We start from the raw sequence: 16,676 nt of genomic DNA, 5'->3' as shown, positions 1-16,676 counted from the left end.
TCTCCATTTATAATAACTGCCTGTGTTTTTGTCTTCATGTTCTCTTTTCCTTCCCAATAGTCCAACATTTCGACATACAGTATGTAAATGTCCATCTGCTTGGTCAATGCAGAGTATGTATGAGCAATTGGTCTCTGAGGTAATGCCTATTCACTTGGTTTTTGGCAAGTCTGTACAGCCTCTTTTCACTTCAGAATAAAAGTGATCCAGTGACACACTCAAGGGCTACGGTATATTCCGTAATGAAATTCAGATGTCATTGAACAAGCCTTATCTTTTCTGTGCTCTTTTTTCTAGCATATCTAACAAGCCCGGCCAGAGGTAGAGACCAATGAGAGGATGTACTATTATCTGCTTATTATCAGCTATCTTCAAATCCTGCCATAGATCTCCAAGCCATAAAAAAGCCCTTTGTTCTCAAGTCTTGACCCAATGTCCAGTTGGAACATTTGTGTGTAGCTCAGCCTCTGACAGAGATAGCCATGGCCGAAGAGTCCAACACAAAGCCCATCAAAAGGAAATAATTTAGAGGGTCTTTAATTGGGTCCACGTTCGGAGTTGTTGTTTCCTCTGTTGTTCAATACTCTACTGTGGGTTCCCTCATAACAGACCCATGACTGACATTTCTTCCCCCCTTTCGTTCACCTCTAAAGGAGCTACCAAAGACATGGGGAAAATGCTGGGTGGGGAAGAGGCTGAGAAGGATCCTGATGCGGAGAAAAAGGAGGAGGAAAGACAAGAGGCACTTCGGCAACAGGAGGAGGAGAGGAAGGCAAAATATGCAAAAATGGAATCGGAGAGAGAAAACGTCCGACAGGGCATCAGGGATAAGGTAAAAATGTAATCCTGTTAAACAATGAATCTTATTTAAATATATTCAATCCCATTGCAAGTTTCATACTCACATGTGATTGCCTCCCGAAGCAAAACTCATGCATACATTATCATATGTAATGTCGCTGTGTGTGTGTGTGTTTATGTGTATGTCTGTCTGTCTGTCTGTGCATAAACAAACAATGCACTATGCTTGTTAAATTCCTATTTGATCATTATTTCCATGTCATCCAATGTTGAAAATCTGGTAGCTTGGTTCAGTAGCGGTGTCTTTTGAGCCTGGCAAGAAAAGAGTGACTTGATATAACCTCAGAGAAACATGCTTTAGAGTTGGAGAATTAGCCGTGAGCTTTAGTGAGTCATGAGAGCCCTTGCTTTGGAGAGAGACAGAAATGACAGTGCAGATTCAGCAAGTGTTGGAAACCGAAGACTGTGGAGACTGACTAAATGTCTTCTTAGCAAAGGCTAATTTCTCAAGCAAGAATTTATCTAGGACTGTCTGGGAATGGTCTGAGTGGGGAGGGGAAAACTGAAAACTAGCTGTTTTTGGCAGAGGTTTGGAACTCTTTCTTATTGGTCAACTAAAGTGGAACTGACAGCATTTTAGCAATATGAAATCTTATTCAAATCTGTTCATATAGACCCCCAGGAAGAATATGACAAGCAAGCACTCATGGTCATTTTCATTGAATGTAAAAATGTATGAATGTAAAAATTCTCTAGCAAGATAGAGTGGGAAAGCGGCCATGCGTTAAGACAGTTAATAAAACCATCGGTCTTGTCCAGGAGTCTACATGGATCGGTGCGCCATAGCCAATCAGAGCTACAGTAGACCTATATGCAAATAACCAATTTGGTACAATGGCCATTTATTTAACCAGGTAAGTCACTTATGAACAAATTCTTATTTTCAATGACAGGCTAGGAACAGTGGGTTAACTGCCTTGTTCAGGGGCAGAATGATATATTTTTTACTTGTCAGCTCGGGGATTCGATCTTGCAACCTTTCGGTTACTAGTCCAAAGCTCTAACCACTAGGCTACCTGCAGCCCCCTAACTCACTTTGAACTGGACTGTGTTTACAGGCAGTAGCAACAGGGTGACTTTAGATCATTAGAACGCATTCGCCAAAAGCCACAAAATATTTCTGCAAATATATAGACACCACGGGAGTCCTATTCATCAAACAACCAAGAAAAAGGTAGGCTCTCTGTTCCTCGGTTGCCTATGCACATCAACAATAACAACAAGATCAACAAATAATGCTAGCCAGAGCAAGATTAGCTAAAATCGAACGAGGGAACATTATTTAAACCCTCAAACCTTTTTTTTATCTAGTTGGCCTTCAAAATTGCACAGATAACCAATGGGGAATAGTAGACTGCTCGTCCTTCTGCAGCTTGTCTGCCAAGGCATGCTTGTCTCAACCCACCTTTTGACAACTGAATGGGAACTTGACTGCCCATTTGATCAATGTCAAATACATTTGATTGACAACAAAGAGATATGCTAACTGTGGATATCATTCAAGTTCAGCATAGCAAGCTGCATAGCAATGACACCTGCATCTCTAGCTGTAGCAACTGAAAAATGATGACATCCTCCCAGCAGCTAGCTAAGTAATGTTATGCCTGGTGTTTTTAGCTTGCTAAATAAATAGATATGCTATTCCAGGAGTGTCAAACTCAATCAGCGCAAGGGCCATGTTGAAAAAAACTCAACGAAATTGCAGGCCAGACATAACCTATTTGATTTATAATGTCCACTTATGTACATAGGATGCTGTATATAGCATTTTAACATTAAAATAAAAGATAACTTATATTTGTCCAGCCTTTGCTGCTATGCTTGCAGATGTGCATAATATGCTGCAACTCTAATCAAAAAGTATTTAATAACTCCAAATAACAAAAACTTAGCAAGATTGTTGCAACATTTAAACTTAAAACTAGTTTTATTTTTTTGCACTGCTCCGGTGCGGCCAGCCTAGGCTACTGATCAAATGTTGCTGTAATAGGCCTCCGTGTTTCTCCTTTGCATGGTGTTTTGTTGCAGGTTTAGTTTTTAGATGATTCATTGTCAAGCTTTAAAATATGAAGACAGACTGCAACATTTTAGTAGCCTAGCTAGGACTGTGGCATGTGTCTGTACACTTTCCCTCCGCTGCGCGCTGTAAACGGGACACATGGAAGCAGTGCAATTGAAGTTGAATTCACCAATGTGAGCGCATCAGGCTGTAATTTAATAAAGTACATGACTCAACCATTGACTCATTTATACTCGCTTGTGTGTCCTATTCAGCCCACTGGCCTTGTTTGACACATGTGCATTAGCTTATTAGCCACGTTATGACTGACTTGTGTTCATTGCCCTTGCTAGTTTGATTGTATTGACATTTCCAGCCTTAGTCGTCCATTTTTGTTAAAAAAAATTAGTCAATAAAACTGAAACAGTGCATGCCAAATGGGTGGAGGCAGCAAGCAATGTACCAGGCCAGCTGTGATTTACAACCTGATAGCAATATTTCTTGGACTACCAATAAATGTATTGTGGTGAATTATAGTAATCATGCAGTTAACTGAATCCATCTATTCTGCCAACAATGCCTTAATGTACATCATGGACTTTTGAGTCAAATATAACCTATATTTAAACCTCTTATAAAGTTGGTTTTGAAGCATAAACTGGGAATTTGATATTTTGGACTGATATGATTGTCTATTTGTTTCATACCTCCAAAGTAGTTGAAACGCTGTCACCAGGCAGGCCAAAATTCCATCCCACCAAAACAGGCATCACTTTCAGGCATTTATTTTAACAATTTCACAGTATTATTACAACCTCATAGTGTGAAAATATACACTGAATGTACAAAACATTAAGGACACCTTCCTAATATTGAGTTGCACCCCCACTTTTGCCCTCAGAACAGCCTCGATTTGTCGTGGCATGGACTACAAGGTGTCAAAAGCGTTCCACAGGAATGCTGGCCCATGTTGACTCCAATGGTTCCCACATTTGTGTCAAGTTGGCTGGATGTCTGATACATTATTGATACACACGGGAAACTATTGAGCATGAATAACCCAGCAGTATTGCAGTTCTTGACACAAACCGGTGCGTCCAGTACCTACCCAATTCAAAAGCACTTAAATCTTTAGTCTTGCCCATTGTTACGAACCGGCTCGTAGCCCATAACAAAGAGGGAGAAAACACGGAGATTAATAAATAACCTAAATATATTTATTACACAAAGTAAACTATATACAAGTAACAGTGGTGTGTGTAGTGGATGCATGCACAGATGGTGATAATGAGGGGTGTTGAGAGGTGCCAAAATAAATGAACACAAAGAAGCCCCAAAATGTCACAACAAAAACAACAGTGTGTCTGCATGGAGAGAGTCTCCTTGATGTATGGGGGGAAAAACAAGAGCAGAGAGAAAGAATACGGCAGACAGAGTGGGAGAGTCGTCAACCCCCCCCCCCCCCCCCCCCCCAAAACCGGTGACCACCAAGGACCCCGGACCACCACACAAACATACTGCCCTGGTTAAAACTGCCCCAGCCAACCTCGTCCTCCCCAGACCTCAGCAACCTTTGTGCACAGGAAGCAACCTTTAAGAGGAAAGAAGAAAACTAGGACAGCAAGGAACAGATGACAGGAGCGATAGGACAACACAAAATAAACTGTGGCTGGTCACATGGATGACAAGCATACGTCACAACACTCGGGGAAAGCGCGCATGAGAAAACGCTTGTCCACCTGTATCTGCATAAACCATTACCCAGTCCAAATAAACAGAGCACCCGACCGGAGACGACCCTATTCATAAGGCTCTGAAAAGTGACAGGTGCTTTACGTAGGTCGAAACTCATAACTGAATATGAGTACAGACCGAAGGGTGTAATAAAGGCAGAGGTTTTGTGTGCCCTACACATAAGTGGCACCTGCCAATAGCTCTTTAACAGGTCAAACTTGCTCACAAACTTTGCTAATCCGAACTGATCAACGCAGTCCTCCATCCGAGGAAGAGGAAATGAATCTGGCTTAGTGACACTGTTTGCCTTACGGTAGTCTGTACAAAATCTGTTTGTCCCATCCGGTTTACTGCCAAAGATACATGGAGAAGCCCTGCTGGAGAAAGAAGGCTCAGCAATATTCATCTCAGCATCCAGACAACTGCGTTTCTCTGAAGAAACTCTATACAGTGCATTCGGAAAGTATGTAGACCTCTTGACATGTTCCACATTGTTACGTTACAGCCTTATTCTAAAATGGATTAAATAAAATACAAATCTACACACAATACCCCATAATGACAAAGTGAAAACAGGTTTAGAAATGTTTGCTAATTTATTAAAAATAAACAGAAATACCTTATTTACATAAGTATTCACAGCCTTTGCTATGAGACTGGACATTGAGCTCAGGTGCATCCTGTTTCCATTGATCCTTGAGCTGTTTTTACAACTTGATTTTAGTCTACCTGTGGTAAATTCAATTGATTGGACATGATTTGGATAGGCAGTTGGTCCCACAGTTGACAGAAAAACCAAGGCCATGAGGTCGAAGGAATGGTCCGTAGAGCTCCGAGACAGGATTATGTTGAAGCACAGATCTGGGGAAAGGTTCAAAAACATTTCTCCAGTATTGAAGGTCCCCAAAAACACAGTGGCCTCCATTCTTAAATGGAAAAAGTTTTGAACCACCAAGACTCTTCCTAGAGCTGGCCACTTGGGGGAGAAGGGCCTTGGTCAGGGAGGTGACCAAGAACCCGATGGTCACTGACAGAGCTCTAGAGTTCCTCTGTGGAGATGGGAGAACCTTCCAGAAGAACAACCATCTCTGCAGCACTCCACCAATCAGGCCTTTAGAGAGTGGCCAGACTGAAGACACTCGTTAGTAAAAGGCACATGACAGCCCGCTTGGAGTTTGCCAAAAGGCACCTAAAGACTCTCAGACCATGAGAAACAAGATCCTCTGTTCTGATGAAACCAAGATTGAACTATTTGGCATGAATGCCAAGCGTCACGTCTGGATGAAACCCTACGGTGAAGCATGGTGGTGTCAGCATCATGCTGTGGGGATGTTTTCCAGCAGCAGTGACTGGGAGACTAGTCAGGATCGAGGCAAAGAGGAACGGAGCAAAGTACAGAGAGATCCTTGATGAAAACCTGCTCCAGAGCGCCCAGGACCTCAGACTGGGGCAAAGTTTCACCTTCCAACGAGACAAAAAAACAAAATATTCCTTTCATCCTCGCCTGTGAAGATGACAGCCCCTCTTCAGCCATCCCACTAGCGGTGCACAGGCACTGCCGGAAACCACACACACATAAGACAACAGGGACTGAGGTGGCCTGGAAGACCCCCAGTCATCACAGAGCACTGCCAGAAGTCCGTGCACACCATGTCCAAACACTAGGTCATTTGGAATGAAACCTGTGAAACCTAACCATGGCAACCCCTCCTCCCAATCCTTATGCATTTCTGTACAATAAGCTTTCAAAGACTTAAGGGCGCTCCAGCGCTCCTTGACTCTGCGTGTGATAGGCCCTAACCAAATTGTGTTTAATATGGAGCTGTTGGAGAACCTGACCAAACAGACCATCTGAATATAAACTGAGTCAAAGCTTTTAGCATGAACTTAGTCGTGATAGACCGGAGACGATAGGCAGCAGGAAACCTAGTGGTCTAACACGTCACAGTGAACAGGTAACTACTACCATTCTTAGAGCGAGGCAGAGGGCCAGCACAGTGAACAATCAGATACTCAAAAGGCCGGCTGACTATGGGAATAGGAAACAGCAGTACCGGCTTAATATCTTGATTAGTTTACCCGTTAATTGACAGGTTGATGAATGTAGAAACATCCCTCTTTCACTTAGGCCAAAATAAATGTCTAAGTATGCAATTGTAGGTTTTCCTCATGCCCAGATGTCCAGGAGCATTGTCCTCACGAACACCAACTCACGAAACCTAACTGGTACAGCAACCTGACTAATAGCCTCCCCCACGAAACTACTATGAGGCACCCATTCTCTCATCAGGACATCATCCTGGAGAAAATAGCCATGGGTGACATCTCCTAACTGTTTCACGGGCACAATTTGGTCACACAACTCTGTTCAACCCGATTCCCCAAATTAAAACACTATTCCCTGAATCAGTCTCAGCAGAGAAGGGTAACACAGACTAACACAAACAACCCAGAGGCACCTGTGTCCCTCAGGATCTTCACTGGCACTGGGTTGTTACTTCCTAACAGAGACACAAAACCCTCCCTAATGAAATGTAAATCATCTGGGTCAATTGGGACTTTCACATGTACCTGAGCATGAGACCGAGTGAGAGGAGTGAATGGATGTCGGACAGGCGCTGCTAACGCCGTAGGCTTAGGTTTAATATTAGCATGAGTACTACATTTACCCTTAGCCCTGAGAACAGGACATTTGTTTTCCAATGACCTAGATGAATGAAGCACTGCCCGTGAACCACAGTGTCTCAGTGGCCCCCACTCACTCGGAATACGGGGCTCTGCAAAGCCACTATTGTGAGTCCAAACAAACTCGTCCGCCAAAACTGCAGCTTCAGAGACACTCTTTTCGTTCATGTACGTGGCTATTCGATCAGGGATCATGTCCTTAAATTGCTCTAGCATAATCAGATTACACAGCCCCTGGAAATTCTTAACCGCAGAGACGGAGATTAAACTGTAAAGAACTCTCGCCTAAAATCAACATGAGTCTGTTTATCAACCCTTTTTAAAGTTCTAAATCGTTGTCGGTATGCCTCAAGGACCAATTAGTAAATCTGTAACAGCGATTTTAACCTTAGCATAGCTGACACTGTCGGTTACACCAAAAGCTGAATATGCTTCCTGCACTTTACCAGTCAACACAATGCAAGTGCGATCAAAAATCAGGCCAACTCCTACCATCAGCAACGCGCTCAAACGAAAAAACCATCTCAGATTCCTTATCATTACATTTTGGCAACAGCAGTAAGTTTCAAACGTGCCCGGGGCACGTCCGAGAGAGGAGTGACCCGTAGGTAAATCAGGGTCACCTAAGCAAACTCTCCCAAGCGCTTTCCTTTCCTTCCCTAACCAGTTCCAGCCACTCTTGTTGCAGCTTGATTTTTTGCGCACTCCAATTGATGTTTAAATTCCAGTTCCTTATCATGCTTAACACGATCAGCACGCTCCAATTCCAATTCCTTATCACGCTTAACACAATCAGCACGCTCCAATTCCTGTTTAAATTCCAGTTCCTTATCATGCTTAAACACGATCAGCACGCTCCAAATCCAATTCCTTATCACGCTTAACACAATCAGCACGCTCCAAATCCTGTTTAAATTCCAATTCCTTATCATGCTTAACACGATCAGCACGCTCCAATTCCAATTCCTTATCACGCTTAACACAATCAGCACGCTCCAAATCCTGTATAAATTCCAATTCCTTATCATGCTTAACACGATCAGCACGATCCAATTCCAATTCCTTATCACGCTTAACACGATCAGCACGCTCCAAATTCTGTTTAAATTCCAATTCCTTATCACGCTTAACACGATCAGCACGCTCCAAATCCTGTTTAAATTCCAATTCCTTATCACGCTTAACACGATCAGCACGCTCCAAATCCTGTTTAAATTCCAATTCCTTATCACGCTTAACACAATCAGCACGCTCCAAATCTTTAAATTCCAATTCCTTATCATGCTTAACACAATCAGCACGCTCCAAATCCTGTTTAAATTCCTGTTCCTTATCATGCTTAACACAATCAGCACGCTCCAAATCCTGTTTAAATTCCTGTTCCTTATCATGCTTAACACAATCAGCACGCTCCAAATCCTGTTTAAATTCCAATTCCTTATCACGCTTAACGCGATCAGCACGCTCCAAATCCTGTTTAAATTCCAATTCCTTATCACGCTTAACGCGATCAGCACGGTCCAAATCCTGTTTAAATTCCAATTCCTTATCATGCTTAACACGATCAGCACGCTCCAAATCCTGTTTAAATTCCAATTCCTTATCATGCTTAACACAATCAACACGCTCCAAATCCTGTTTAAATTCCAATTACTTATCATGCTTAACACAATCAGCACGCTCCAAATCCAAATTAGCCTTCAATATCAACCTAACAATTTTTTGGGGCGGTTATCACTAATTAAATCTAATTTTATTTCTCACTTGCGCTGAATATAATAGGATGCTTACTTACAATGAAATGCTTACTTACAAGGCCTTAACCAACAATGCAGCTCAAGAAATAGAGTTAATAAAATATTTACTAAATAAACTAAAGTAAAGAAAATCTAATCAATCAATAAGGTAACACAATACATTTACATAACAATGAGGCTATATACAGGGGGTTCAATGTAAATCATCTGGGTGGCCATTTGATTAGTTTAGTTGTTAAGCAGTCTTATGGATTGGGGTTAGAAGCTGCGCCGCCAATAAGACTGGTACCACTTGCCATGCGGTAGAAGAGAGAACACTATGACTTGGGTGACTGGAGTCTTTGACAATGTTTTGGGCCTTCCTCTGACACCGCCTATTATATAGGTCCTGGATGTCAGGAAGCTTAGCCCTAATGATGTACTGGGCCGTATGCACTACACTCTGTAGCGCCTTACGGTCAGAGGCAGAGCAGTTGCCATACCAGGCGGTAATGCAACCGGTCAGGATGCTCTCGAAGGTGCAGCTGTAGAACTTTGAGGATCTGGGGAGCCATGCCAAATCTTTTCAGTCGCCTGAGGAGGAAAATGTATTGTCGTGCCCTCTTCACAACTGTCTTGGTGTGTTTGGACTATGATAGTTTGTTGGTGATGTGGACACCAAGTGACTTGAAACTCTCGACCCGCTCCACTTCAGTCCTGTCGATGTTAATGGGGGCTTGTACGGCCTTCCTTTTCCTATAGTCCACGATCAGCTCCTTTGTCTTTCTCACATTGAGAGAGGTTGTTGTCCTAGGTTTCTGACCTCCTCCCTATAGGCTGTCTCATCGATGTCAGTGATCAGGCCTACCACTGTTGTGTCGTCAGCAAACTTGATGGTGTTGGAGTCGTGCTTGGCCACACAGTTGTGGGTGAACAGGGAGTACAGGAGGGAACTAAGCACACACCCCTGAGGGGCCCCAGTGTTGATGATCAGCGTGGCAGACGTGTTGTTCCTTACCCTTACCACCTGGGTGCGGCCCACATCCGATCCCAGGTGTGTCCCATTTCACTGACGACCCTCCCAGCGCCGCCCACCGACATCTTATTAAGGAAAACTAGAGCAGAGAGAAAGAATACAGCAGACAAAGTGGGAGGGTCATCACACCATACACCCTCTTAATGGCGCACATACACAATCTATGTCTCAATTGTCTCAAAGCTTAAAAATCCTTCTTTAACCAGTTTTCTCCCCTTCATCTACACTGATTGAAGTGGATTTAACAAGTGACATCAAAAAGGGATCATAGCTTTCACCTGGATTCACCTGGTCAGTCTATGTCATGGAAAGAGCAGGTGTCCTTATTGTTTTGTAAACTCCCGTTTTTTGACTGCACTGGGCCTTTAACATCCAACACAATAGGTGCGATCAGTCTTTAAACCAGACTTAAAGGTTTCCTCGCTGTTTGTAATCTGTAGACGTTACTGTTAGTAAGCGTGGAGTAATGTGTGGAATCATCGCCGTCTGTGAGATAACCAACTTCCTATTTAATGCCAATCAATTGCTATGCAAAGAGAGGGGCTAAAGACGCAGCGTCTTATTGGCGGCGCTGGCGCCTAGCTGATCTCACCAGGATTAAGACTTCATCTCCATGTTTCACTCAAGATGTGACTGAGATGCACTAACATCTCTGTTGATCTTCTCCAACATGCACAACCACACTATTGGCATCAGCAAAATGCTACGGCTCTTCCAGTAACTTCTAGCAAACTTGCGCCGCCTCTATTGTGCCGTTGTGTAAAGCAGTCAGGAATTGTCTTGGAAAATCGAGTGAGTCAGCTTATTTCATTGTTTAAGCCTCGAAGATGAAAGAACGCTTTTTCTAGCAGGCCTACCATGAAAGAATCATGAACAATTAGCAAATTCACATTGGAACATGAAATATGACCAGTGTGTTAGAAAAATGATGTATTTACCTGATTTATTTGATATTAATAGTTAACAATTATACACTTAACAGAAAGTAGGACATTTCTGTTCTGTTTAATTCTGTGTTCCTATAAAGAGATGGTTTCCACTCTAGCTTCCTGCAGTTAGTCTGGGCGTATGGTCAAATAAATGGGTTTTGCTAGAGATAGCTTGAGCTGACAATGACTGGGTGCTAAAAACCTAAAGCTGGCATTCCATACACAATATGTGGTGTGTGTGACCTGAGATAGAGAGAGCCTGGAAGAGTTTAGAACAATCCCTCATTGTCTCATCTTCCTGGCATCTGGGAAACTAAGCCAGGTTGTGGGTAAAACAACATCCCATGCAGATAACCAGGAGATAGACCAAGGTGGCTTATGGGAGGGGTGGAACCAGCCCTGACGAAGCATTTTTAGGTCCTATATATGATCTCTATTTTTTCATTATGAGTTAGGCTGCTCGGCCAGTTGACTAGTCTCATTATTGCATTAATTAATCGATATTGAATAAAGATGATTGTTTGAAGAAATAACAAAGTCTCTCACTTGATTAGAATATTCCACGATACCAGTCTAATGCATTTTAATGAATGTCTTACACACTTTTGATTTGCGTTATCGTGACAAAATTAGCGTTAGCATTTCTATACGCCTCAGATAGTACTGAGAGCACTCCCTGCATTGCCCTCTTCTGAGTCCCTTTTCACAAACTATATCCTCTCTGTGCTAAAGCCACGAGATCCATCCTCCTTTAAGATGTTTACTGGCTGAGAATCACATTAATTTCTGCTTGGGAGAGCAGCAAAGTGTCACAAGAGAGTCCGACTCATTTTCCGCTTCCGTGCCCCAGGATGGTCCATCAGTCAGGTAGGCTGTCGGCCCTCACTGTGGCCCTACTCCCCTCCTCAGCATCTGACAGTAACTCACCAGAAGCTCTCTCAGCCAGAGGTCTAATAGAGGCCCAATCCTCCCTCGCATAGTGGGAAGCTCACCTGGCTGATCTCAGAGAAAGTAGTCCTGTTTTGGTCCTACTGTGCAGTATAATGGGCACTATTGTTGTAGATCATGTTATACTGAAAATCACGGGGCGGCTGGAAGCTTAGTGGTTTAAGAGCATTGGGCCAGTAACTGAAAGGTTGCTGGTTCAAGTCCCTGAGCCGACTACGTGAAACATCTGTCGATGTGCCCTTGTGTAAGGCACTTAACCCTAATTGCTCTGATAAGAGCGTCTGCTAAATTATTTAAATGCATGGTGATTGATTGGTTAATATATTGATTAATTGTTATTTATTGTCCGGCAAGAGGAAATGATTTCCACTTTCCGTAATGTGTTTTACACTGCTTGATCAAAGACAGAAGAAGGTTGAGATGTTGTAACGATAATGGGTACATACACAACCATTGAGATATGTCTCCAGAGGAACACAAAATTCCCCCCCAAAAATGTATCACTTGAAGTATGAAGTGATCCATTATTTCAACCTGAATTGAATGTGGAGGAAAGACAAGTGAAGTTGTTGAAATGATTTTACACTAAAAGGATTTTCCGGCCAATATTCAGCTTAGTATTAAAATAATGACTTTAATTCAAGAACAAATCCACTTGATTTGAATGGAGAGGTGCACAAGGTCTCTATATTACTATGCAAATTGTTGGTATTCAAGGAGGAAGATTGAGTGCCAGATGGCACAATGCCAAGTAACTGGCACAATGCATCTTGGCAGGTCATATCGAGACAAGTTCATTGCAAGCTCAAGATCTTGGTTGTGCATTCAAAAAAGCCCTCTATACTTTGTTTATTCCAGGGGAGGCTATTGCAAGGAGAAAAGGGAGACTAACCCCACCCCCTTTAATTATCATAAAATCAACCATAACTACCATCTTGTACTGTTATGTGTATTATATTGTCACATTGAGGTGCACAAAACTCTATAAAGACTGAAGAGCGCCACAAAATTGATAGAAAGTACAAAAGTGCATGTGTGATGTGAAATTTATATTTGTTCCCTAAAATGGCTGCCTTTGTTTGTTTTCTGTTCCAGTACGGCATCAAGAAGAAGGAGGAGAAGGAAGCCGAGGCCCAGGCTGCTTTGGATCAGGCAGCAGAAGGGAGTCTCACCCGCCCAAAGAAGGCTGTCCCACCCGGCTGCGGAGACGAGGAGGAGGAGGAGGAAAGTATCATGGACACGGTCATGAAATTCCTTCCCGGTCCACTTATGGATATGTTCAATAAAAAGTAACAGTGTTGGCGATATTAGATTGTTAACCTTCCAACACACATAACCAAGACCACCATCCTAACCAACCCTTCTCCTTCACCCATACATCCCTGTTCTAAGAGCCCTGGATGAATCAACGTGCCATAATATTTGTCCTTAACTTAAATTATCTGTGTTACATTGTCTTATTTGGAAGGAAGACCACTGATTGGTGATACTATGAACCTATGTAGCATCTGCATAGATCCAAAACATTAACTTAAAGACAAATTTGATGTCAGGTTTTCAAGGTGTCCAGGCCTTAGAATGTGATCTGAGATCAACCATAATCCAACCTTTTTGTTTGTAAATAGCCTCTGGTTTAAAATAAATATATGTGATTACCAGAAAATATATTAAGAGTCTAAGCCATAATTTAAACTTTTGAGAAATTCTCCAAATCATATCAAATTTGATAGAATTTTGCTGTTTATTGCTTCTCCATTGAGACTTCATCCATATACTGTTCTCTGTCCCAAGACATTCATAGGTTTTAATGTAAAAATAATAATAATAATGGTAATAGTAACATTGTGATGAACCAGAAAGAAAATGGGTAACTAATTCAACAAGAAATGCTTTTCAAGCATGCAGTTGATATATTTTGTGGAGTACAGTACATGTACAAATTCCATTTAGTTATGATTAAGTGAAATACATTAATATTGAGGCAATAACTCTGGTTTTCAATTTTGTTTCAATGACACCACGACTACTATGTACAGTAGGCTATACATACACATCCTAACTGTTCTTCCTTGAGATGTCCACGATAAAAATGAAAATGCTCAACAATGAACCAAACAACATTGGCAACATTCCTGATGTACCTGTGCTTAGTACAAACCAATAGAGTTGTATGTCTTGTTGCTTCATCTGCTTCGCTCCTATATAGTAGGACTTGTGGGAATCAAATCCGGCAATTGGACGTAGATGCTTACTCTTCTTATTTCCATGTTTGTAAATATAGATTTACGAGATGTACTCATCATTTTCTCAAGCACAACTATTGTTGTGAACACACTTTATGTGAACAGACAGTGACAATGGTGCAATATACAGTATTGTTCAAGGTTTTCCTGTTAACTAAATGGAGTGCAGTCCTGAATCGTCAAAAACAGACACTCTTCATTGTTATGTGTTGAGCTTAATACGTTTTGTGTGTCAGTGTACAGACACATAAAGCGTTGTCTGACTAGTAACGGCAAAGCATACGAACTCAGTCTGAAGTGTGATGTGGGGAAAGAGGTTGGAGGATTGGCTTAATGTAGGGGGTTTGATCGGACAGCATTTGAACTGGTGAGGGTCCTTGTCTCTCAGTGGGATTTGGTTTGTGGTTCTAACATACTAGTAGATTGTGTTCTAAACTTTGCCGAGAATGCAGGACAAGACAGGTATTAGTAATAACTTAAGAGGCATGTATACACCATAGGAAAGAGTTGTCCTCCCCTGAGTTTGTATATATGTTGTCCATTTTGATCCCAGAGGTCAATATTTACATTTCCCCAGAAGTTGCTGTGCTTTAGTTCTACCACAGAATTATTTGTTGAAAGTTATTCAAAGTTTATTCTAACTTTATTGAAAGTTATTTCATAATTTTCAATCAATTTCTTAATTTAAAATGAATTAAGCTGGACTGTCTGTTTCAAACATTCCAAATATTTAACACATTCCATAAGGCCACTGGCTTCATAGGATCATGGACATCCATATGGCCACTGGCTTCAAAGGATCATGGACATCAAATGACAAATTTGTCGCTAGTATGTGTAAAGAATGCCTTTGATGTTCTTATCTTACTGTAAGGAATTGTTGCTCGAAAATCCTTTTTAAGTGTTGAGGTAGATAAAGATTCAACACATGACCAAGTAAATGTCAATAGCTATCTAGCCTGCCATGTACAGAAAAAAAGTCCAACATGTAATCAAAGGGAAAAATGAAATGCATTATAGCAGCTAGATTGCTAACTTATAGATTGCTAGGTAACAGATAGCTTGTTAAGCCTTTATTTTGGAGTGAACAAGCTAGTTAGCTAGCTATCGAGCATTTGTCAATAATGCACAATCTGGGATAATAATATTTGCTTGCAAACCAATAAATGTTGAGTACACTAGACAAGTGCCAAGCAGTTAGGCGATGGTATTTGTGAAACTGCCACTGTTTATATCGGCCCAGTGTTGATGCTAGTTAGATTCAAGATTAGCTGTTAGAAACCTGCCAGGTGTGATTCTGGGGCCTTACTAATGTAGTAGCAGTGAAATAGAGAAGAAAAATTAGCATGACGTAAAACCTAGCTACATAGTACGCTCTCAAACTTTCCTGCCAATTGCCTACAATGTTTAAAGCTAGACATATGAAAGCCACAACATTGAGGTCATTTATAGAGCACATTTATTGAACTTCCTGTGATGTTTATGTACTTGTGAACTGCCTTCAGCCACTTATTTATCAATGTGCTAAAACTTAGCTGAAATGAACGACCAATACTTGTTGGTATTATACAATTACTGTATACTACTTTTCTATTTATTAGTTGTTGGCACATGCATTCATCGACAGCATTCAATTCATCATTGACATGTTTTATTCTATTAAAAACCAAAGAATAGTCTTGTTAGTGATAGAATGTCTCATATTTTCAATTTCTTTATCTCATGTTTTTTCTTTATTTCAAATTCTCAGGTATTTTAGCTTTTCGTTTGTACGTTTTTATTCATATTTTGTAGTGATCATGTAATGACCACGACTTAGTTTGAAAATGCAGTATTTTGTTGTTAGGGACCAAGCACGCCAGATCATTCATTGACGAGGATGATGGATAGATGGCATGGATCTGCTTTTCCCCTTATACATTTTTTTATAGAACCAACCTGACAAGGTTTTCCAGCAACTTACAGTTGTCTGAAATCCTGTCAAAGTTCCAGATTTCCTACTTGGAACACATTGTAGAATACTAAACAGTCATGAAAGTGCTCAGAAAGAAAAACAATCACCTTCACCTTTCATCTACAAAATGGCATCTCTGCCTATTTGTCATCATCACCTAATCGCAAACAAATGCCACTTATTGACGAAATGGCTGAAAAACAAGTCACAAGTCTAATGGTTCTTTGTTTGCTATTCTAGTAGACACCATGCCAGATTACTGTTGATCCACTCTTTCTCACTCTTCAAGTTAAACCATTCTTTCATTTCACCCCTCAATTAACCATCGATATGATAAAAACTGCCTGACAAAAATCCCACTTAAAACATTCCTATGTTGTGACTTGAATGTAACTGTCTGATGTTTCTATCTTTGCATTGTCTTCGACTGTTTCCTCTGTGTTGAGAAGATGCTTATTCTGGTGCAGTTTTCTGTCTGTATCGTTCCTGTTTACGTCCACTGGTGGTTGTACTTCGAGAAATCTGTCTCTTTAGTATTTTTTCTATTGTAA

At 41.3% G+C, this 16,676-nt stretch overlaps 1 protein-coding gene across 1 annotated transcript; it reads left to right on the top strand.

Annotated features, from left to right (window-relative positions):
• The first annotated feature begins 613 nt into the window (after window positions 1-613).
• On the top strand, window positions 614-13,360 carry LOC120046973 (complexin-1-like). The gene is made up of 2 exons (XM_038992524.1): window positions 614-832; window positions 13,024-13,360. Exons 1-2 carry the CDS (start codon window positions 614-616, stop codon window positions 13,219-13,221), a joined length of 417 nt encoding a protein of 138 aa, XP_038848452.1. The 3' UTR covers window positions 13,222-13,360.
• Window positions 13,361-16,676: the final 3,316 nt, after the last annotated feature.

The sequence above is a fragment of the Salvelinus namaycush genome, chromosome 5 (assembly GCF_016432855.1).
Source record: "Salvelinus namaycush isolate Seneca chromosome 5, SaNama_1.0, whole genome shotgun sequence".
NCBI classification, from domain to species: domain Eukaryota; kingdom Metazoa; phylum Chordata; class Actinopteri; order Salmoniformes; family Salmonidae; genus Salvelinus; species Salvelinus namaycush.
Note: the sequence above shows the minus strand (reverse complement) of the source record. Positions and strands in the feature narration are given on the sequence as shown.

What these genes read in the sequence shown, in the direction of transcription:
- LOC120046973 (XM_038992524.1), top strand. Translation starts at nt 614, where the DNA reads ATGACTGACATTTCTTCCCCCCTTTCGTTCACCTCTAAAGGAGCTACC. An exon ending in GACAGGGCATCAGGGATAAG is followed by an intron (nt 833 to 13,023) that starts GTAAAAATGTAA and finishes TTTCTGTTCCAG; the next exon opens with TACGGCATCAAGAAGAAGGA.